General features: G+C 40.9%; 1 protein-coding gene across 1 annotated transcript in view; it reads right to left on the bottom strand.

Annotated features, from left to right (window-relative positions):
* The window catches only part of anks1b (ankyrin repeat and sterile alpha motif domain containing 1B), a 202,142-nt gene that overhangs the window by 89,527 nt on the left and 95,274 nt on the right, over positions 1-17,341 (bottom strand). Inside the window, exon 11 of the mRNA XM_054624412.1 lies at positions 6,761-6,917. Within this exon, the coding sequence (XP_054480387.1) occupies positions 6,761-6,917 (157 nt within the window). The remainder of the gene's footprint in view (positions 1-6,760; positions 6,918-17,341) is intronic.

The raw sequence follows: 17,341 nt of genomic DNA, 5'->3' as shown, positions 1-17,341 counted from the left end.
TCAATCATGAAGGTGGTGAAACACTAAAAGCATCTGCTCCCGCATCAGAATTTGCCACCATCTTCCATCATATGTTTATTTTTAAGTTCTGGCTGCAGACATAGAGACACACAATCAAACACACAATCAAACACACAATCAAACACACACACACACACACACACACACACACACACACACACACACACACACACACACACACACACACACACACACACACCTTTAGGGAAAATGACACAGTTTCACAGCACATCTATCTGTCTTCATGTGCATGTGTGCACGCATGTTCAAACACAGACAGAGGTCCCTAGATTTGATTTAGGGGTTGTGCAAGTACATACAGCTGCAGACAGACAGTCACACACACACACACACACACACACACACACACACACACACACACACACACACACACACACACACACACACACACACACACACACACACACACACACACACACACACACACACAAATAGACACGCATCATAAAGAGCAGCCTGGAGCTGAATCAGTGACTGAATGTGGGCGTAAATAGATAAAAGAAAAACAGGGAAAAATGAGAGAAAGAGGGAGGAGAGGAAGGATGCGACAGAGGGATAAATATAGATAGAGATGGAGGTTTTGTCCTATTGAGTAAATAAGCCTGTCAACACCGAGGCTTTGATGATGGATGTGAAATGTGAAATGTGAAATGTGTGTGTGTGTGTGTGTGTGTGTGTGTTTGTGACGGTGCTTCCTTCAGATCCGCCTTGAGCTCACTCCTGGGAAACACTCTCAGCCTTCGTTGCCAAGGGGGATACGCGTTTGTGTATAAGAATGCGCATAAAGGTGCAAATACATAACACGAATATGAGAGTGTAGATGTGATAACTGCAGGATATCATACCATAACTATTTAAATCCATATGTTTATGTGTCTGTGTGTGTGTGTAGAGTGAGACACAGCCTCTAATGCTTTAACAGTTTCACAGGATTCAGATATTCACTATACTTAGCTGGTCTGGTACCAAGTATGATACAGGGATGTAAACAAACGTATGTCTGTGTACGTTCGAGAGCAGCTGCACAGCTTGTTAATGCAGGAATGCAGCAGTGTGTAGAGGAGGAGCGTGTCTAAGTGAACGCTTGGTGTGAGCCAGCGTTGAGAATCGGCTGTCCTCTCCACACCAGCCTAACAAGACAGAAACTGTCAACCTCAGACGTGTTCTTCAGGCTGTCAGTTCTGCCTCTATGCCACTCTGACAAGTAGCATTTTATATACTCTGTGTGTGTGTGTGTGTGTGTGTGTGTGTGTGTGTGTGTGTGTGTGTGTGTGTGTGTGTGTGTGTGTGTGTGTGTGTGTGTGTGTGTGTGCCATCAATATTCATAAGTTACAGCTTAGCTCACAACAGATACAAAGAATAGATAAACTTAAAATTATTATTTCATATACATTAGGAGAATATAATACGTAGAATGAAGCATGGCATATCTAAATAAAATAAAATACTCTATACACTACCATAAATAAATGTAAATATTGTGCTTTGAGACAACAATTGTCAAATCAAGGAATAGGTATATAAGGGAGTTTCAGTATAACAAATATATATAATGAACATGTATTATATTTAAAAAAAATTGCCCTCTCGCATTGTTATTTAATGTCTTTTTAAATGCTAAGGTTTCTAATAATCTATATTTTTTTATTGTCAAAAAATACCAAAAACCAAAACCAACAATGAAGCAAAAACCAAAGCTTGATATATGATTATATCTGTACCGTTGACCTCCATCGAGGTTTATCAAAACACCTAATCGGTGCACTGGGTGACATGTTGCTTCAATCTTTCATTCATTGACTGTCCTGATGCCGTAACTATTCAATAGAACACCAAACATTTGCAGCTGAAAATAGTAATAACTAGTAATAGTAATAAATGCACTATTTACTCCAGTTGAAGTAAAGTTTGCTAAAAAAGTACAATGCCCAGATGTTTGAGGAAATTACCGAGCTTTTATAAAAAAGCAAAAATAAAGATATGTTTTTAGGGGAAACGAATGGACTTTTTGTCTTTTAAACTTCTCTTAAATCCTTAGTTAGAAACGCATCAAACTGATCTGTTTGCACTGTGATGCGAGACTGTGAATAGACAAAATCTTAGAAACTTACAAACTAAACTTGAAAATCTTGAGATATGTAAGAACATGCAAACAAGCTCCAAGCATTGATTCCTCCCGGCTGTCAAAGACCAAGATGCTCCATCAATTCCTTTCAACCAGTCAATGGGCCTCGACCCATTTAATGGTAAAGCCCTGGAGATACCGCTTGCTGCCATTAGCCACTCTGAGCCTAAGTGGGATGAATGGGGTGAGATGCAGCAACACCACCTCTTTACAGGCAGCAGCACTGGGGTGAGTGACTGCATAATCTGGACCCAGAGACGAAGACATAACGCTGCTAGCTCTTTCTCTAACATAACCCAGCTGGTAGCTAATGAGAATCAACACAGTGATTTAGCATTTCATATTTAATAGTAACCACCCTGGTAAGGCCGTGTGAAAGGTCAGAAGTTTGTAGACTAAATAAGAAAGACAAAATAGTCCCCGTCAGAGCTCTGGACACGCAGAAATGTTCAATAAATGTACATGAAGGTGCAGCATTATGAGTTCCCTCACACTGTCGTAACATCATCAGAAAAAAAATTCTAAAAAATCAAGACAACGTCTAAAAACTAGAAAAACTAACAATCCTGCAGTCGTAAAAAAGGAAATTCAAAAATTGACATTTTTCATTAAAAGTTCGGTACAATATTTAGGACTTATTGTAGAGAGCACACATGTGCACTAACACACACATAGACACACACACAGGTGTTTTAGTTTCATGTTGTTCACGTTGGCAGTGTCTTGTTTACCTCTTTCCGACAAGTGTGGGTTTATCTCTAGAGGAGTCAGTCGATAGCACAAAAGAGGCACTTTTGCTCTAACTGCCTGCTCCATGCGTGACTGGAGGCTGCAGGTCTCTCCTCACCGATCCACCACCTGACTTCCAATCTCCACGATCACATTCCACCTGCAATGCTTTTTGTGTTGCTGCAATCGGGCTGTCAGCACTGCGATCCTGTGGTGCAAAACTAAAGCTGATCTATCCGTACTGGATTCCAGCTCACACTTCAGAATCACAGATGCTGAGTTATTTGTAAGGAAGGATTATGCTTCCAATAGAGAATTTTTTAGGAATGTCCTGCAATCTCAAAATATTGAGCTGCAAAGCTTCAGTTAAAAACAGAGAAATATTCACGGAGGGGACAACCAACACTTGCCGAGAGCTGCAGCAGAAAATGGATTCCCTCATTTGCAACGAAATGAAATTCCATCAAAAAGGAATCCATCTAATACAATAAGTATAATCCGGAGTTAATGTACAAAATGACTGCCTTAGGACTCATTGAGTAGTAGGATTATGCACTCAGCGTAAAAATTCCATTTATTCACTGTCAGCAGAGACAGTTGTCATGTCAGAGGACATTTGGTGCGATGGGATACCGGGCAGAACATTCCCATGTGATCTCTCATGAATACGAAGCTAAAGTGGGACGGTGCTTCGTACAGGTTCTGGGGGAAATCTCAGTACAACAGCTGTAGGAACACAAAAGAAAAAAGAATGATAAAAGTAAAACAAAAGATGAAAGAGGGAAGAAGAGATATAGAAGAAGCTATACAAAAAGCAGTTGTTTGGGGTGGCAGTTTCTGGTCCCTGGTGTTTCTGTAGCAGCTGGGCCTGACTGACAGTCACCAGATGGAGTTTTGATAAAGCCGCCTTGATTATCTGAGGCTTTGGAGTGTCTCCGTCGCCTCCACAGTGAGACTGCAGCAGCCCACAGCTGCAACAAGCCAACAGCACAGGACAGGTGGATATCAAGCAGGGCTTACACTGCAAAAAGAAGTATCCATCTCCACGGACCCTTCAGACAGTTTACTTACGAGACAAAATCTGCTGAGGTGAATTTAAAAAGCAGATCATTTGTTGCGAGAAACTTTTTCCGAAATAACTTGGTGGACTCTTGAATTAAGACTTTTTTGTAATGGTGGTTGTTTTGAGCTTAGGAAAAGAGCAGCAGTGTGGGGGCGGAGCCATCAGTTAGACTGTAGTTACTGTAAAGGTGTCCGGTACTGATGTCATTAATCTCATCAGAGTTTAACTTTGTAAGAGATCTGGAACTTTTCCCTTCACTGAGATCCATCAGCATGTATTGGATTATTTTATCCTACTTCCACAATAAAACATCTGCCAAACTGAACATTTTTAAAAACTCAATCACAGTCGCTTTGTTGAGCAGGATCATTTTTTGCAGTGTAATGCACCAAGTCTCTCCCTCTCTCTCTCTTCCCCCTTTTTTCTCTCATCTCAATCCCTCTTCCTCCCATGTTCCCCTCGTCATCATGTGCTTCGTCTCAGAGACTGTCTCAATAAGACAGATTGACTCACACCCGTGTCCAATTAGCGCGACATGTGACTGGACGCCGAGCAGGAATCAGGGATTTTGCCTCCTGCTGCGTCACATTCATGTCGACTGGCTTAGCCTGAGACGACCCTCCAACTTCCACCACTGAATGTATAATCTGCCCTCCTCTCTCTCTGTCTCTCACTCCTTCTCATCCTCCGTTATGGTTTATCTCTCAGCAACAAGACGGTATCTGCAGCCTGTGGGACATTCTGCATTTATACTTATCTTCAGCAATAACATGGAAATGCATGGTGTTCTCTCTCCATCACCTGGTCTCTCATCTGTGACTTTTGCTTTTTGTTTTTGTGACTTTTTAATTTGCTCTACCACATTACATGTTTATGTGTCTCTCACTCTCATTTCCAACCCCTCTCTGTCTCTCTCTCTCTCTCTTTTATTGAGCCAGGTAACAGCGCTCAGAGAACTGAGAACAAACACAACACCCACACTGCTCACTTACGTCAGTGAAGCAATTTTCTACAAAAAGACACTTCGACATGAAGCAGCTAACCTCCAAGCTCACACACACACACACACACACACACACACACACACACACACACACACACACACACACACACACACACACACACACACACACACACACACACACACACACTCTCTACACTGCATAAGGACAGTTCAACTCTCCTCTCTCCTGCAGCCAATCACAGACAAGATGTAACAGACAAGTGTGGGACAAAACACACCTGAACACACACACACACACACACACACACACACACACACACACACACACACACACACACACACACACACAAAACAAGCCTCTACAGCAGCCTTGCTCCGCTACTGTCCAAAGGGGTGGGGGGGTAAGGGGGTGTCACTAGCAAGGCAGTTCCCATGGCAACATACAGGTGACTCACCAGCTGGTGATGCAGTTGCCGTGACAACCTGCAGTGTGTAGCATTGCTATGGGAGCAGCTGAGTGAAAGGGGAGCATTGTGGGTGTTTGTTGTCGTGGGCGTCGAAGTAGACCCAACGAACTGACAACAGATTTGACTCAAAGGTCCAAAACTGGAAAATCAAATGAAATTGACTTTATAAAGTGATGACATGTCAATGTTATGTGTTAACAGATGCACTTCATGCAGATGATTTATGTGTCTGTCTTACAAGAGAAAAACACAGATTTAGCACTGCACTCTCAGAGGAGAGTTAAAAAAGTATCCAGAACCACATATATAGTATTTTTTGCATTGCATTTTGTATTTTTTGTCCTTGTCAAAACCTGTCAATTCTACCTGTCTGCAGAACTTTAGGTTGGAGTTTCAGGTGTGTTATGCTAGTAGCAGCTTATGTAGCTTCAAGATGCTAGCCTCAAGCAGAGATGAACAGCAGACTACAGAGGTCTGTTAAGATCATTTCTTTCCAACTTTAACTCAAACTTGTAATCATCAGATCCATCAAACGCTGAATCAAGTGATGTCACTCGAGGTCATTTTTCAGTCTTTCAATCTAAAATGACCCAACCAAAGAAATGAATCCCATCCAAACAAAGCTAAAGGCATTATTTCAACAATGCACCCCTAACAACATTGCTCTCACACTCACCCACATTTTCCCACCTGTTTTTTGCTATGAAGCTTGTGTTAATGTTGAATAAACAATACACTTGGCATTAAGGTGGTTCACGTCTTGCACTAAAGTTGTGATCATCACAACAGCGGGATGTTCATATGGATTCTTGCTGGTGAACACAGTAAACATGATCACACTGGAGGGCACCATATGTTCCTCTGTCAAATCATTGTAAGCAAACATTTTAAAGGACCATAAAGAAAAAGTGCACAAAAATCAACAAGATATGAACATGGTAAATGAAAAAGAAAGTGTGAGAGTGCTTGCAGCGATTATCATGACCCAAACACAACAAACTAAAAGGGAATTTAACAAAATGTGTTACTCCAGATCCTTTAAACCATAAGTTCTTTCCCCAAAATGTGTCCAACTTTGTTCTTAACAATCATTTTGTGCCAAAAATGGAATATGACTACATATTCAATAAGATATTCAAATGGCTTATGGCTCCTCCGACAGACAAGTAGACTGAGCAATAAACAAAATACTTTTTCAAGTTCTACATGAGGCTTTGAGTTGCTAAATGAAAGTAAACATCACTATGCAGCATAACCTAATAAACTACCAATAGAAAGTATGAACTTATTAAGAACTTTGTTAGTGTTTTAGGAGCTGAAACTGCAGGAGACACAGTGATGGCAAAATAAAAGTTTCTGCGTTGTCCTACCATTGCGTGGACAGGCGTTGAGCCGGTAATTGATGTCTAGCGAGCAGGGTTTCCGTGTGACGGCTGTGGTCACGGACTCGTAAGGGTTGTCCTCGTCCTCGGGCAGGAAAACATCCAGAGATGGAGAGGCGACAATCTCTGCTGAATGCTTTGAATCCTGGGAAAAGGGCGGAGAGAAAAACAGAGAAAGAGAAATGTGAGGGTGATATAGCAAAAGAAGTTCCAAACCATGAGTTTATACTAAAAATGGACGTTTTTGCCATGATGTCACCAATTGGTTTGTGACTACAATATTCAAGCCTCGAGTTTGGCAATTTGGCCATGAGAGGGTGGAGCCAAGTCAAACCTAACACTCAATAAGATGTTTTTAGGCCACCAAAATGTTGCAATTAACTTTCATGAACTGTAAGCACACAAAAATGTTTCCCAAACCAGACAACGCCATGGTAGCGACCTGTCAATCACAAGGTAGCAACTTCCTCAAGCTTACACTGCTTTGAGGTCTATTTACTGACCATAATGTACCAAACCAACATCATGCTGTATCAAAGAAGACTTGAAACTACCGATTAAGACCATAAACTTATGTTTACAATGTTTAATGAGGTAATAAATCCTTTTTTTAAATGGAGGTAGCCACCATGACTCCAGCAGGAACTACCAGAAGTTCTACATTCGCTCAGCTAAACACAAATACACCATTAATTAAATTATTTATTATGTACTACAGCCTTACTGGCCTATTATCCCTACCAACAGACGGTGGTGCAGACAACGTATTATGTTGATAGTGTTTGGAAAAGCAAAGTGGAGAGCCCTCTCAGTGAGAGTCATGTCCATTGTGTGAGCTGTGTGTGATGGACAGAAAGCAAAGCAATACAAAACTCAGCAAAAGAAAAGCAGAAAAGAGATGTTCGATGTGGGCTTTCAAATGATGAGTAAACAGAGTCAGTACAGGGCCAAAGGTGTGCATCTTTGTGTTCACCTTTGCCTGAGGTTTATCTAAAGAAACAAATAGAAAACAACCCAATCACAGCAGCTCAGAAATCTCTCAGTTCAGCTCACGGCCATCATTCAAGTCCGACCACGTCTACACAGTTGGATTATCATGAAAGATTTAGGCCGATGTTTGAAGCAGACACTGAAAGTAAAGGATTGTAAAAAGTCAGTATCTTTCTTTCTTCTTTTCAATCCTGGAGAGTTTAAGAGTAGAATCTCTTAACTGTCCCTTCAGGACTTTGGGATTTATTCTCTGTGATATCTGTGATCATTGAAGTTTCACTGGAGCTTTTCTCAAAAGAAAAAAAAAGAGCAGTGTCAAGTTCTCAACATTCATCTGCTGTTAAATTGTTGAGACTGGCAAAGATTAGGGTAAGTCACACGCTATCTTATGTGGATCTGTGAAGAAAATCAGTCCATCATTTGTAGATTTAAGGGTTTAAAGTGGTAAATGGGCAAGAAAATGTCTCCATTGCAAAAAAAGTTTTAATAATCTAGAAACCTTGAAATGAGAGATTTAATAGCTCCCTGGCTGATGAAAGGAGACTGTTGTTAGAATCTATCCGCTGCCAGTGCAATAGCTTCAGGGTCTCATCACATGGTTGACATAAATAAATAAATAAATAAAAACACAAAAACAGCTGCAGAGAAACAGAGCATGACATTCTCTGAAATACAACAACAACAAAATGTGTGATAACCCCATCAAAACACAGCTATTTTGTCTCAAACTGTAAAACATAGACAAATCATTCCAATGTTTGTGTAAGATTAAAGGATTATCTTAAAGAAACCGGACAGAAAAAGATGTGTACTGTAAGTCTGAGCATCGGAGATATCTCATAACCAAAAACATAATCAAGTCATCAGGATTATGAGACCGTCTTTGAAATATAAGGTGTAAACAGTTGGTTTAATAACACATATTTTATATACTTGGAGAGGTGAAACATTTCTCAATACCTTCATTTTAATCTTATTCACAAGTATTGAATTGTAGTTTAAATATGCAGTTTGAATAAGCCTCCATCTACTCTCACGGCACTATAGTACCTTTTCAGTCAACATTTCATTTCATGCAGTTCCTATACTTTTGTAGAAAACAATACATTTTTTGTTGTGCTGTGCTGTGTCTCAAAGAGAGAACACTTGTAATGTAATTCACTGCTGTGTATCTATTTGTCTTCAAATCCCCACCATCCACCAGTAGCCTCAGCGTGATCCTCAACAACCCACTGTCCTAAGCGGTCCACACAGCAGCCATCATTAGACCCTGTAGATTTGATCTTTACAACCTCTATTGGATCAGACGCAGCAGCTTCACCAAAAAAAAAAAAAAAAACAGGTCAAAGCTCCTCTAATCAACAGCCTGACTGTTGCAACTCCGTCTTGTTATCCATCCTGCCTCCTTTGCTCACATCATCCCCCTATTTCCTCTGACATTTCTTGTCCCTCTCTGAACAGTCTTGTAAAGGACAACATAAAAATATATAATATGTATATGATTTATTATAAATAACATTTAAAATTCAGGCCTTTATCAATTTCATGATACAGCTCTCATCGAAATAGTGTTGTAAATTCAAACACACACACACACACAGGCACACACAAACACACACACACACACACACACACACACACACACACACACACACACACACACACACACACACACACACACACACACACACACACACACACACACTTGTTGTCTTAAAGTATGGTATTAGACTGTTAATAGGAAGGATGCTCTTGCTTTACTTTTCTTAATTAATGCTGTTTGTGAGGGTTTTTGTGAGTCTCTCTGTGAAGTCTCTGCCAAATGCCTAAATTGTAATTTGCATACTAAATGAAATACTTCAATGATTTTTTACTAAAAGGGACTTTCAGCGTTTTGAAAAGAACTCTTCATTTAGAGGTGATTCATTCAGAGCAGCACGTACGGAAATGTTTCTTTGGGACCTTTATTAAACTGAGGTCTCCTTGTGTAATAAAGGAGAATTTGGGATTGCATTTTGTTGCAGCATTGGTGAAAAGGTTGAGCCCCAAAGGAATCGGAGAGAGAGAGAGAGAGAGAGAGAGAGAGACAGCTGGGAACCAAAAGGTCCCTTATCTCCGAGGAAGATGTGTACCCAGAAAGAATGAAAAACAAGAGTGAATGATGTGAAGCGGGGGAAAAGGTTACAGGGGCGAGCGCCATGTCAGCCAAAGAGACAAAACAGTTCCTTCCAGCGATGCAGCCTCTGGATAACTGCCTTTTCCCCCATAACGCCACACTCTTCCCCATTTCTAAAGTGTCACTTGGCAACCTGCCGCTGGTTATAACTTCCTTAATGGGATCAGCGGGAAAACTTGTCACCATGGTGATGGGTTGTGGATTGGCCTACGACATCTCTCAACCCTCTCTCAACTCTTTGTTCCCCCCCCCCTTTTACCCTCTCCCATTCTCTCTTACTCATTCAACAGCCATTATTCTTCCTGTCATCATCTGCTACTACATTACCCAGACTGCACCAGGCCATCAATCACACGCTGAGCACACTCAAAATGGATTAATCATTCCGGCTGACAGAGCAATCAGTCCCTTGATGATTTATCTCTCACTCACACTCTGCAATCAATCCGAGACTTATTTCACACTGCACTTTATTAAACCTCCACCCTCCTCCACCCCTTCCTATCTCCATCAGCCCTCAATTAGACTGCCATTACCCCAGTTAATGGAGACCCAATCCCCAGTCAGTCCTTTATGCCCACACTCTGCAGGTGACCAAGGCCCTCAGCAGATATACTGATTTGAAGTGACAACCTGGTTAGCTGCAGATTTCACTCACAGAGCTGAAGGAAAAGGCGGAGAGCGCTCTGATGGAGCCGTGAAGAGCTGCTGAAAAGTTCACTGCTCCTGCAGAAAAAAAAACAACTAATCTGACGGCTCACATTAAAGGTGCGATTAATCATCGTCATATTCATTTTCAGCGTTTAGCCAAATTGTGATTTCAAGAAAAGCAAGAGGTGGCCTCAACAAAGCACTGAACTGAATCTCATACAGTGTGTTTGCATGCACTTATGGAGCCTTGGTAAGCTTGGCTTTCTGCAGCATCCTGATTTCTTATATGGAACCCAGAGACCATGATTTTTGTAATTGGGGTTAGCTGAGTAGAAAAAACCTGATTTACCTCCAGATTTCACCTGGAGAGATCCAGGTATACCAATCAGCCTTCTAGATGTACACATGTGCATGAAGCAAAATGTCACGACAAGGAAGCATCACTGTGATCAACCCTGTGTCCTTAAAATTGCGTTTAGATACTTCTCATTAAGTTTGCCGGTTAGATTTTGAATGAAAACAGCAACATTGCTTTCTTCACAAGGCTAGTTGAGTAGAAAAAGATGGAAACTGGAGTGACATTTGAGACCGGTGGGTTGCATCCACAGTCCTTCATATGGTTTATGAAACAAGTATTTTAGTTGAGGTTAGAAAAATTGTGGTTTGAGTTAAATTGATTGATAAACTAAACATGTCCTGTCTCACACTTCTTTTTACTATTTTGACCACAAACATTTCCAAACCTAAACAAAGTTGTCCAAGTGATTAAACATATCCATCACAAACAAATCCTGCTCTAGTTGCTGCTAGCAGATATTGTAAGAAAAATGTATAAAATATAGTAAGAAATAGTCAATGAAACATTCATTATCATCATTCTGTAACTTGGCAGATACAATGATCATTTCCTCACAATACTGATAGAAAAACGTAATCTGTGTGGCGTTTAGATTCGTACAAAACATATTTGTCTTTGCAAATTTGTTGCTCATAATCAGAATGACTGGGACACAGGTTCGCTATGACAGTGACACGTATAGACAGCAGCATCCTCGTATTCAAAACAATTCTAAAGACTGAAACAATTTGTTCTTCCGAGCAAATCCAGATAAAGTTTCAGAATGACTGGAAGTGAAATTCAAACCCAAACAGAAACAAGTGAAGCCATTGTCTTTGTGAACAGGAAGTGACAAGATTTCTGGGAAATGTGCAATCACTCCTTGTATGAAAACATTAACACCAGCTCCAATACAGCTGATGAAATAGAGCTGTGAGATTCAGGCTGTCACACAGTTCAACCACGGTCTCATTCCTTTACGGTAATTAAAAAGATGTCACCATGAATTAACAATGAAATACGGAAGGTTTTTTTTTTAGAAATGCCACAGGTGGAGTTGCATCATTAATGGATGCACTGAAGGAAAAAAAACACGAGACAAGCTCTGAGACAGAGTGAGCTCAGGGCCGACATTCCTCTGTAGGGAGAAATGGAATGAAAAGAAGAGAGCGGAAAGAGATAGAAAGCAGGAAGAGATTGAGAAGTTATCTTTAAAATGATGGAGATATGAGGAATCACCCACCACGTGCTCCGTCTATTCCTCAATTCTACATCATCTCCCATAATTCCTGTTACTTTACGTCTCCAACATGATGAGAAAGAACGAGGCCACAGCTGACAGGGTTAACAAAACCCAACGGCCAGGCTGGAGGCAGAGAGAGAAGTAAACACATGTGGATCAAAGGACGCCAAGATCAGAATCAACACTTACTTTGGAGTTCGTGTCAGCAAATCGAGCACGAGATAGAGCGGGAAGAGAAAAACTGGGGTGGGGAAGTGGGAGTGAAGGGAGTTTGGAGCAAGGATATCCTCACAAACACAAACATAGGAAAGACACAGTAGAAATACGAGTCAAGTAGAGGCAACATGTTGGATTTCTCACACACACACAGGACAGCAAGAAAGAAAACGGCAAAATATAAAATTCTGCTGCGTCTGAAGAGAGCAACGGGCTTAAAGTTTGAGCTATTCCGTCTGCGGCAGAAAAACTACTTTGACACTCACCCTCACGCTTGATTCCACAGTGAAGCCTGTGAGTTGAAATAAATCCGGCAGTGTGACAACAAGGCTTAAGCCACCTGATAGTTTTCATGTATCTCACTTCTTCTTTTCCCCACTCGAGGACCTCGAAGGGTCAGACGAATTTAAAAAAAAAAAAAAGAGTGTGAGAGAGGCTTCACGGCGTTCGGTGTGAGCAGTCCCTCCAACAAATAAACACACTCGGTCTTCATTCATTTCCCTCCCTCCACCCTCCACCCTCCTCCCTGCCTCTCTATCTATCTTTCAGGCCAGAGATAGGACACAGAGAAACTTGTGTCTGAGCTGAACAGGAAGAGAGCCGACAAACAGAGGCCTCCTCTGGCCACTAATTAGCAGGTCCTATGCTGCTCCCGTCCGACTGCGGAGGCCAGATTAAACGTTTGAGTGTGTGTGTGTCTGTGTCTGTGTCTGTGTGTGTGTGTGTGTGTGTGTGTGTGTGTGTGTGTGACGGCGCCTGCATGTGACCAAAAGATTGTATGTGACGGTGTGTGATTATCATATCTGTGTAATAATGCAGTCTGCTGTTTGTCTGCTTGCTGCAGATACAGTTCACGTGTATCACGGGAGATCTGATGTATGCATCTTATTTTTTTCCACACTCATGTCGTGTTGCAGTGAAGTGGTCCTTCGAGGGTTTCTTAAGGAGAAAGACTTTGTGATAATATGAGGTCCGATGTTCCACTCCGTTCTCCTCTCGCTGACCTTTCTTCCTTCCGCATACTCGTCATTTTTCGTTCATCACTTCCACTCTCCTCTGAATTGAACATTTACAGGCGGTTCATGGTGTCCTTACAGATATGTGCTCAACCACCCGAGAACTGTTTGAACTGGATGATTCTACAAGGAAAGATATAGTCTGTGAGTTTTTGCAGAAGTGTCACATATGTGTGTGTGTGTGTGTGTGTGCGTGTGCAACCCAAAAACGTGCGTGTGTGTGTGTGTGTGTGTGTGTGTGTGTGTGTGTGTGTGTGTGTGTGTGTGTGTGTGTGTGTGTGTGTGTGTGTGTGTGTGTGTGTGTGTTTGTGTGCAGGGCTGATAACCCAAATGTGCGGTTCATGTGTTCACGTCCGAGGAACTTCTCGCGTACGGTCTTAAATCCTGTGACTCTCTGTTTCTCTGCTTAACCCCGTAATGTCCAGACCCAACCCACTGACTCACACACTGTACACAGAGTTCATAGGCCATCAGATATGAATAGAGGCTATAATTTGCTGGCATTTCCTCACGGAGGCTATTTGATTAGAGAAAAGAGAAAAAAAGGGAGGGGGTGGACACTGGAGAGGACAATGGCCCCTCTGAGGCCCTCAATGAGGGGAGAGAGCAGGCAGCACTGGATGTAAAACAGAGATGGGAAAATTTTAAAAAAAAAATTGAAGTATTTAAAAATTGAAATGACTCAAGCTGATACGCTTTCTTTCTGAGGGTGAGATGAGCAGAGATTAGATACTAATCTCATGACTGTGTTAACTAGCCAATGTTAGCGTGAAGACCAGAAGCAGGCTGACTTTGCTCAAAGTGAAAGAAGATTAAGAGTCGACAATAATAATAATGCTAACATGCTAATGTTTAGCAGGTCTCATTAGTAGCTCAAATTAGCGTGTTAGCATGCTAGTTAGAACTAAACCCTTGGTCTAATGGGAATATGATTAGTTTCTGCATCTTTTTCTTGACAATCTGCAGGTAACTGATACCTCAGCTACGCTAGACTACAGATTTTTGACTCTGTGAAGGCACGATGGTTCAAAACCTGAGAACCTCACTGTGATGACCAGACTTCAGGAAGTTGTGCGCAGTCAAACTGTTGTTCAGAAAGGTATTCGTGCGAACAGCTCAAAAATATATATAAACACAATATACAGTACCAGTCAAAAGTTTGGACACACCTTCTCATTCAATGGTTTTTCTTTATTTTTTTCTACATTGTAGATTAATATTGAAGACATCCAAACTATGAAGGAACACATATGGAATTATGTGGTAAACAAACAAATGCTCAACAAACCAGAACATGTTTTATATTTTAGATTCTTCAAAGTAGTTGATTGAGAAGGTGTGTCCAAACTTTTGACTGGTACTGTACATATTATATATTTTTTTTTGTTTAAACAATATGCATCTTTTTCAACTGTAGAGGAGTTGGTAGGTGTATTTTGTCACTTTGAACAGCAGTAAGCAGTAAGCCGTTTCCACTTGGTTGTTTGCAAGAAAGCCAATAAGCCTATTTCCAGGAAGGTTGAGTAGAACTGAGAGATGAAGCAGCGATAAAAAGGTTAGTGGCAAGAAAAAACGATGAGGAATACGCTGGCAGAAAAGATGAAACAGCAGACAGGTATATAGAGAGCAGTTGTTGATCCTCCTTGAGAGGGATGGAAGCAGAGATTGAAATAGGAAGAGAGAGAGCAGTGCAGTTTGGCGGGGATTGCCTTGCAGAATTGGATTTCCCTCCATGGCTGGATAATCCCACAGAAATCAGCTGGCTGAGCCACCCACAGGACACCCGCAGTCACTCCTCAGAAAATAACAGGCTTCACATTCCCCCGTGATGGCTGCTGTATGGAGCAAAGCTGGGACTGTGGCTTCCTCTGGCTCCACGCCTAATCCCACAGACATGGAAACCAGCGGGAGCAGGAGGCCCCTGACAGAGAGAACCACCGCCGTGTGAACGGAGTGCTACCGTGTTTCACTGCCAACCTGACAACTTGGGAGAAAGTTTCAGGTATACGTGATGCGAAGATACACTGCATGTGTGCAAAAGTCTGATGTTCTACATCCAGAAATAAAGGAAATATACTTGGACAAATGGGATGAGATAAACAATTGCAGGACTATTTTTTCTCTTTCTTTATATATATATTTTTTTTAGCACATTTAAGATAAAATAAGATTAGATAATCCTTTATTAGTCCCACTGGTGGTAGCAGTCTTTATCTGCTGTCTGGAGAACTGCAGTCAATACCTGACAATATTTATAATAGTTTCTGTCTGTATATATAATATTACTGTGGATTCTCTACTGTTCTTTACTGTTTTTTATTGCTCATTTGCTTATTTATAATACTTATTTTGATTTTGTGGTTTTTTTTTATTTACTATGTCTCTTGTTTTGCACTATCCTCTTTGCTGCTGTAATCCTGTAAATTTCCCCGCTGCGGGACTAATAAAGGATTATCTTATCTTATCTTATCTTATCTTATCTTATCAGCAGTCACCAAATGTTTCCAAAACTTAAGCAGAGTAGTAGGAACTGTTTTCCATAAGGTGTTGGATTGAAGCTCACACTGTCACACAACCTACGACAGGTTGAGGAAGCCATGCTACTGGACAATGTGAAGCCAAGGGAGGTGCTTCTGTATTTATTGATCGTTGAAGTTAAACCATGAGCACACTGTAAGGATTTGTCATTCCTCTTTCCATCAATATACTCCATGACTACGTAGTAAAACTTACTACCCCCCGTAAAATAACACCAATGTTTGGAATCCACTTTCCCTCGGATTTATTTCAAGCACTTAAACATGCATCTGTTTCTTTGTGTGTGCTGCAGAATGTGGATAAGCCGGAATAATCAAAATAATAAAATACTAAAATGTTTCGCACCCCAGATTTTTCTTGTATAGATAAAATTCAATTTTAAATTTTTCCATTAAACAGAGTATAAACAACATAACAGTAATAAAAAAACAGCTTGTAGTGCTGAAAATGACTTCCTATTTATTACTGTTATGGGTACTCTGCTATTTTAAATCTCAATGGTGATTAACGGAATTGTTTTAGAGGATGCTTACAGCTCCCTTCAGATTCACAGCATCCTTGAACACACACACACACACACACACACACACACACACACACACACACACACACACACACACACACACACACACACACCTTGCTGATGTGCCAACAGCACAGCAGGACAGCTGTTCTGCCCTCGTTTTTGAAGGGCTTTGTCTTTTGGGTTGTGAATCATAAAAAAATCAACAATATACGTGACACTTCTGCAAAAACTCACAGACTATATCTTTCCTTATAGAATCATCCAGTTCAAACAGTTCTCGGGTGGTTGAGCACATATCTGTAATCTCATTTAGATACAAAAAAAAAGGTATTGATGACCTTAAAGGTTTTTATCCAGTCCACTACTTTGATCCAGTTTAAAATATCTCAAACCTCAGCTAAACTCTTTAGACAGTGCTAATTAGCCGCATTAAACATGGGATTATCACTTATCTTCCCTTCCAACTCTCAGCAAGAAAGCAAATAAACACACGTCCCAAAATACCAAACTATAGCTTTAACAGTGACCCTCTCTTTTCCAGGGGCACATAAATCTCCAGATTACTGATTACAGATTGAATTAAACCTTATTGATCCCTGTGGGGTAACGCTGCATCACACTGCTGCTGCCTTTGTGTCTCTGAACAAACTGGTTAGTTGAAAATAAATCACTCAGAGTGAACAAAAAAAAAAAAAAAAAACTATAGTAATGAGATTTAGTTTCCAACTGTCTTTCCATAACTGTGTTGCCAGAAGGAGAAACAACGACTGTGTGCTAACATCATTAGCTCTGAATATTTATTTATCATCTGGGGCCACAATGCAGTGTTTCATATGAAATATTAACTCCACATTTAAATCAACACTCCAGCGAGAT

This window comes from Anoplopoma fimbria, chromosome 23 (genome assembly GCF_027596085.1).
Source record: "Anoplopoma fimbria isolate UVic2021 breed Golden Eagle Sablefish chromosome 23, Afim_UVic_2022, whole genome shotgun sequence".
NCBI classification, from domain to species: domain Eukaryota; kingdom Metazoa; phylum Chordata; class Actinopteri; order Perciformes; family Anoplopomatidae; genus Anoplopoma; species Anoplopoma fimbria.
Note: the sequence above shows the minus strand (reverse complement) of the source record. Positions and strands in the feature narration are given on the sequence as shown.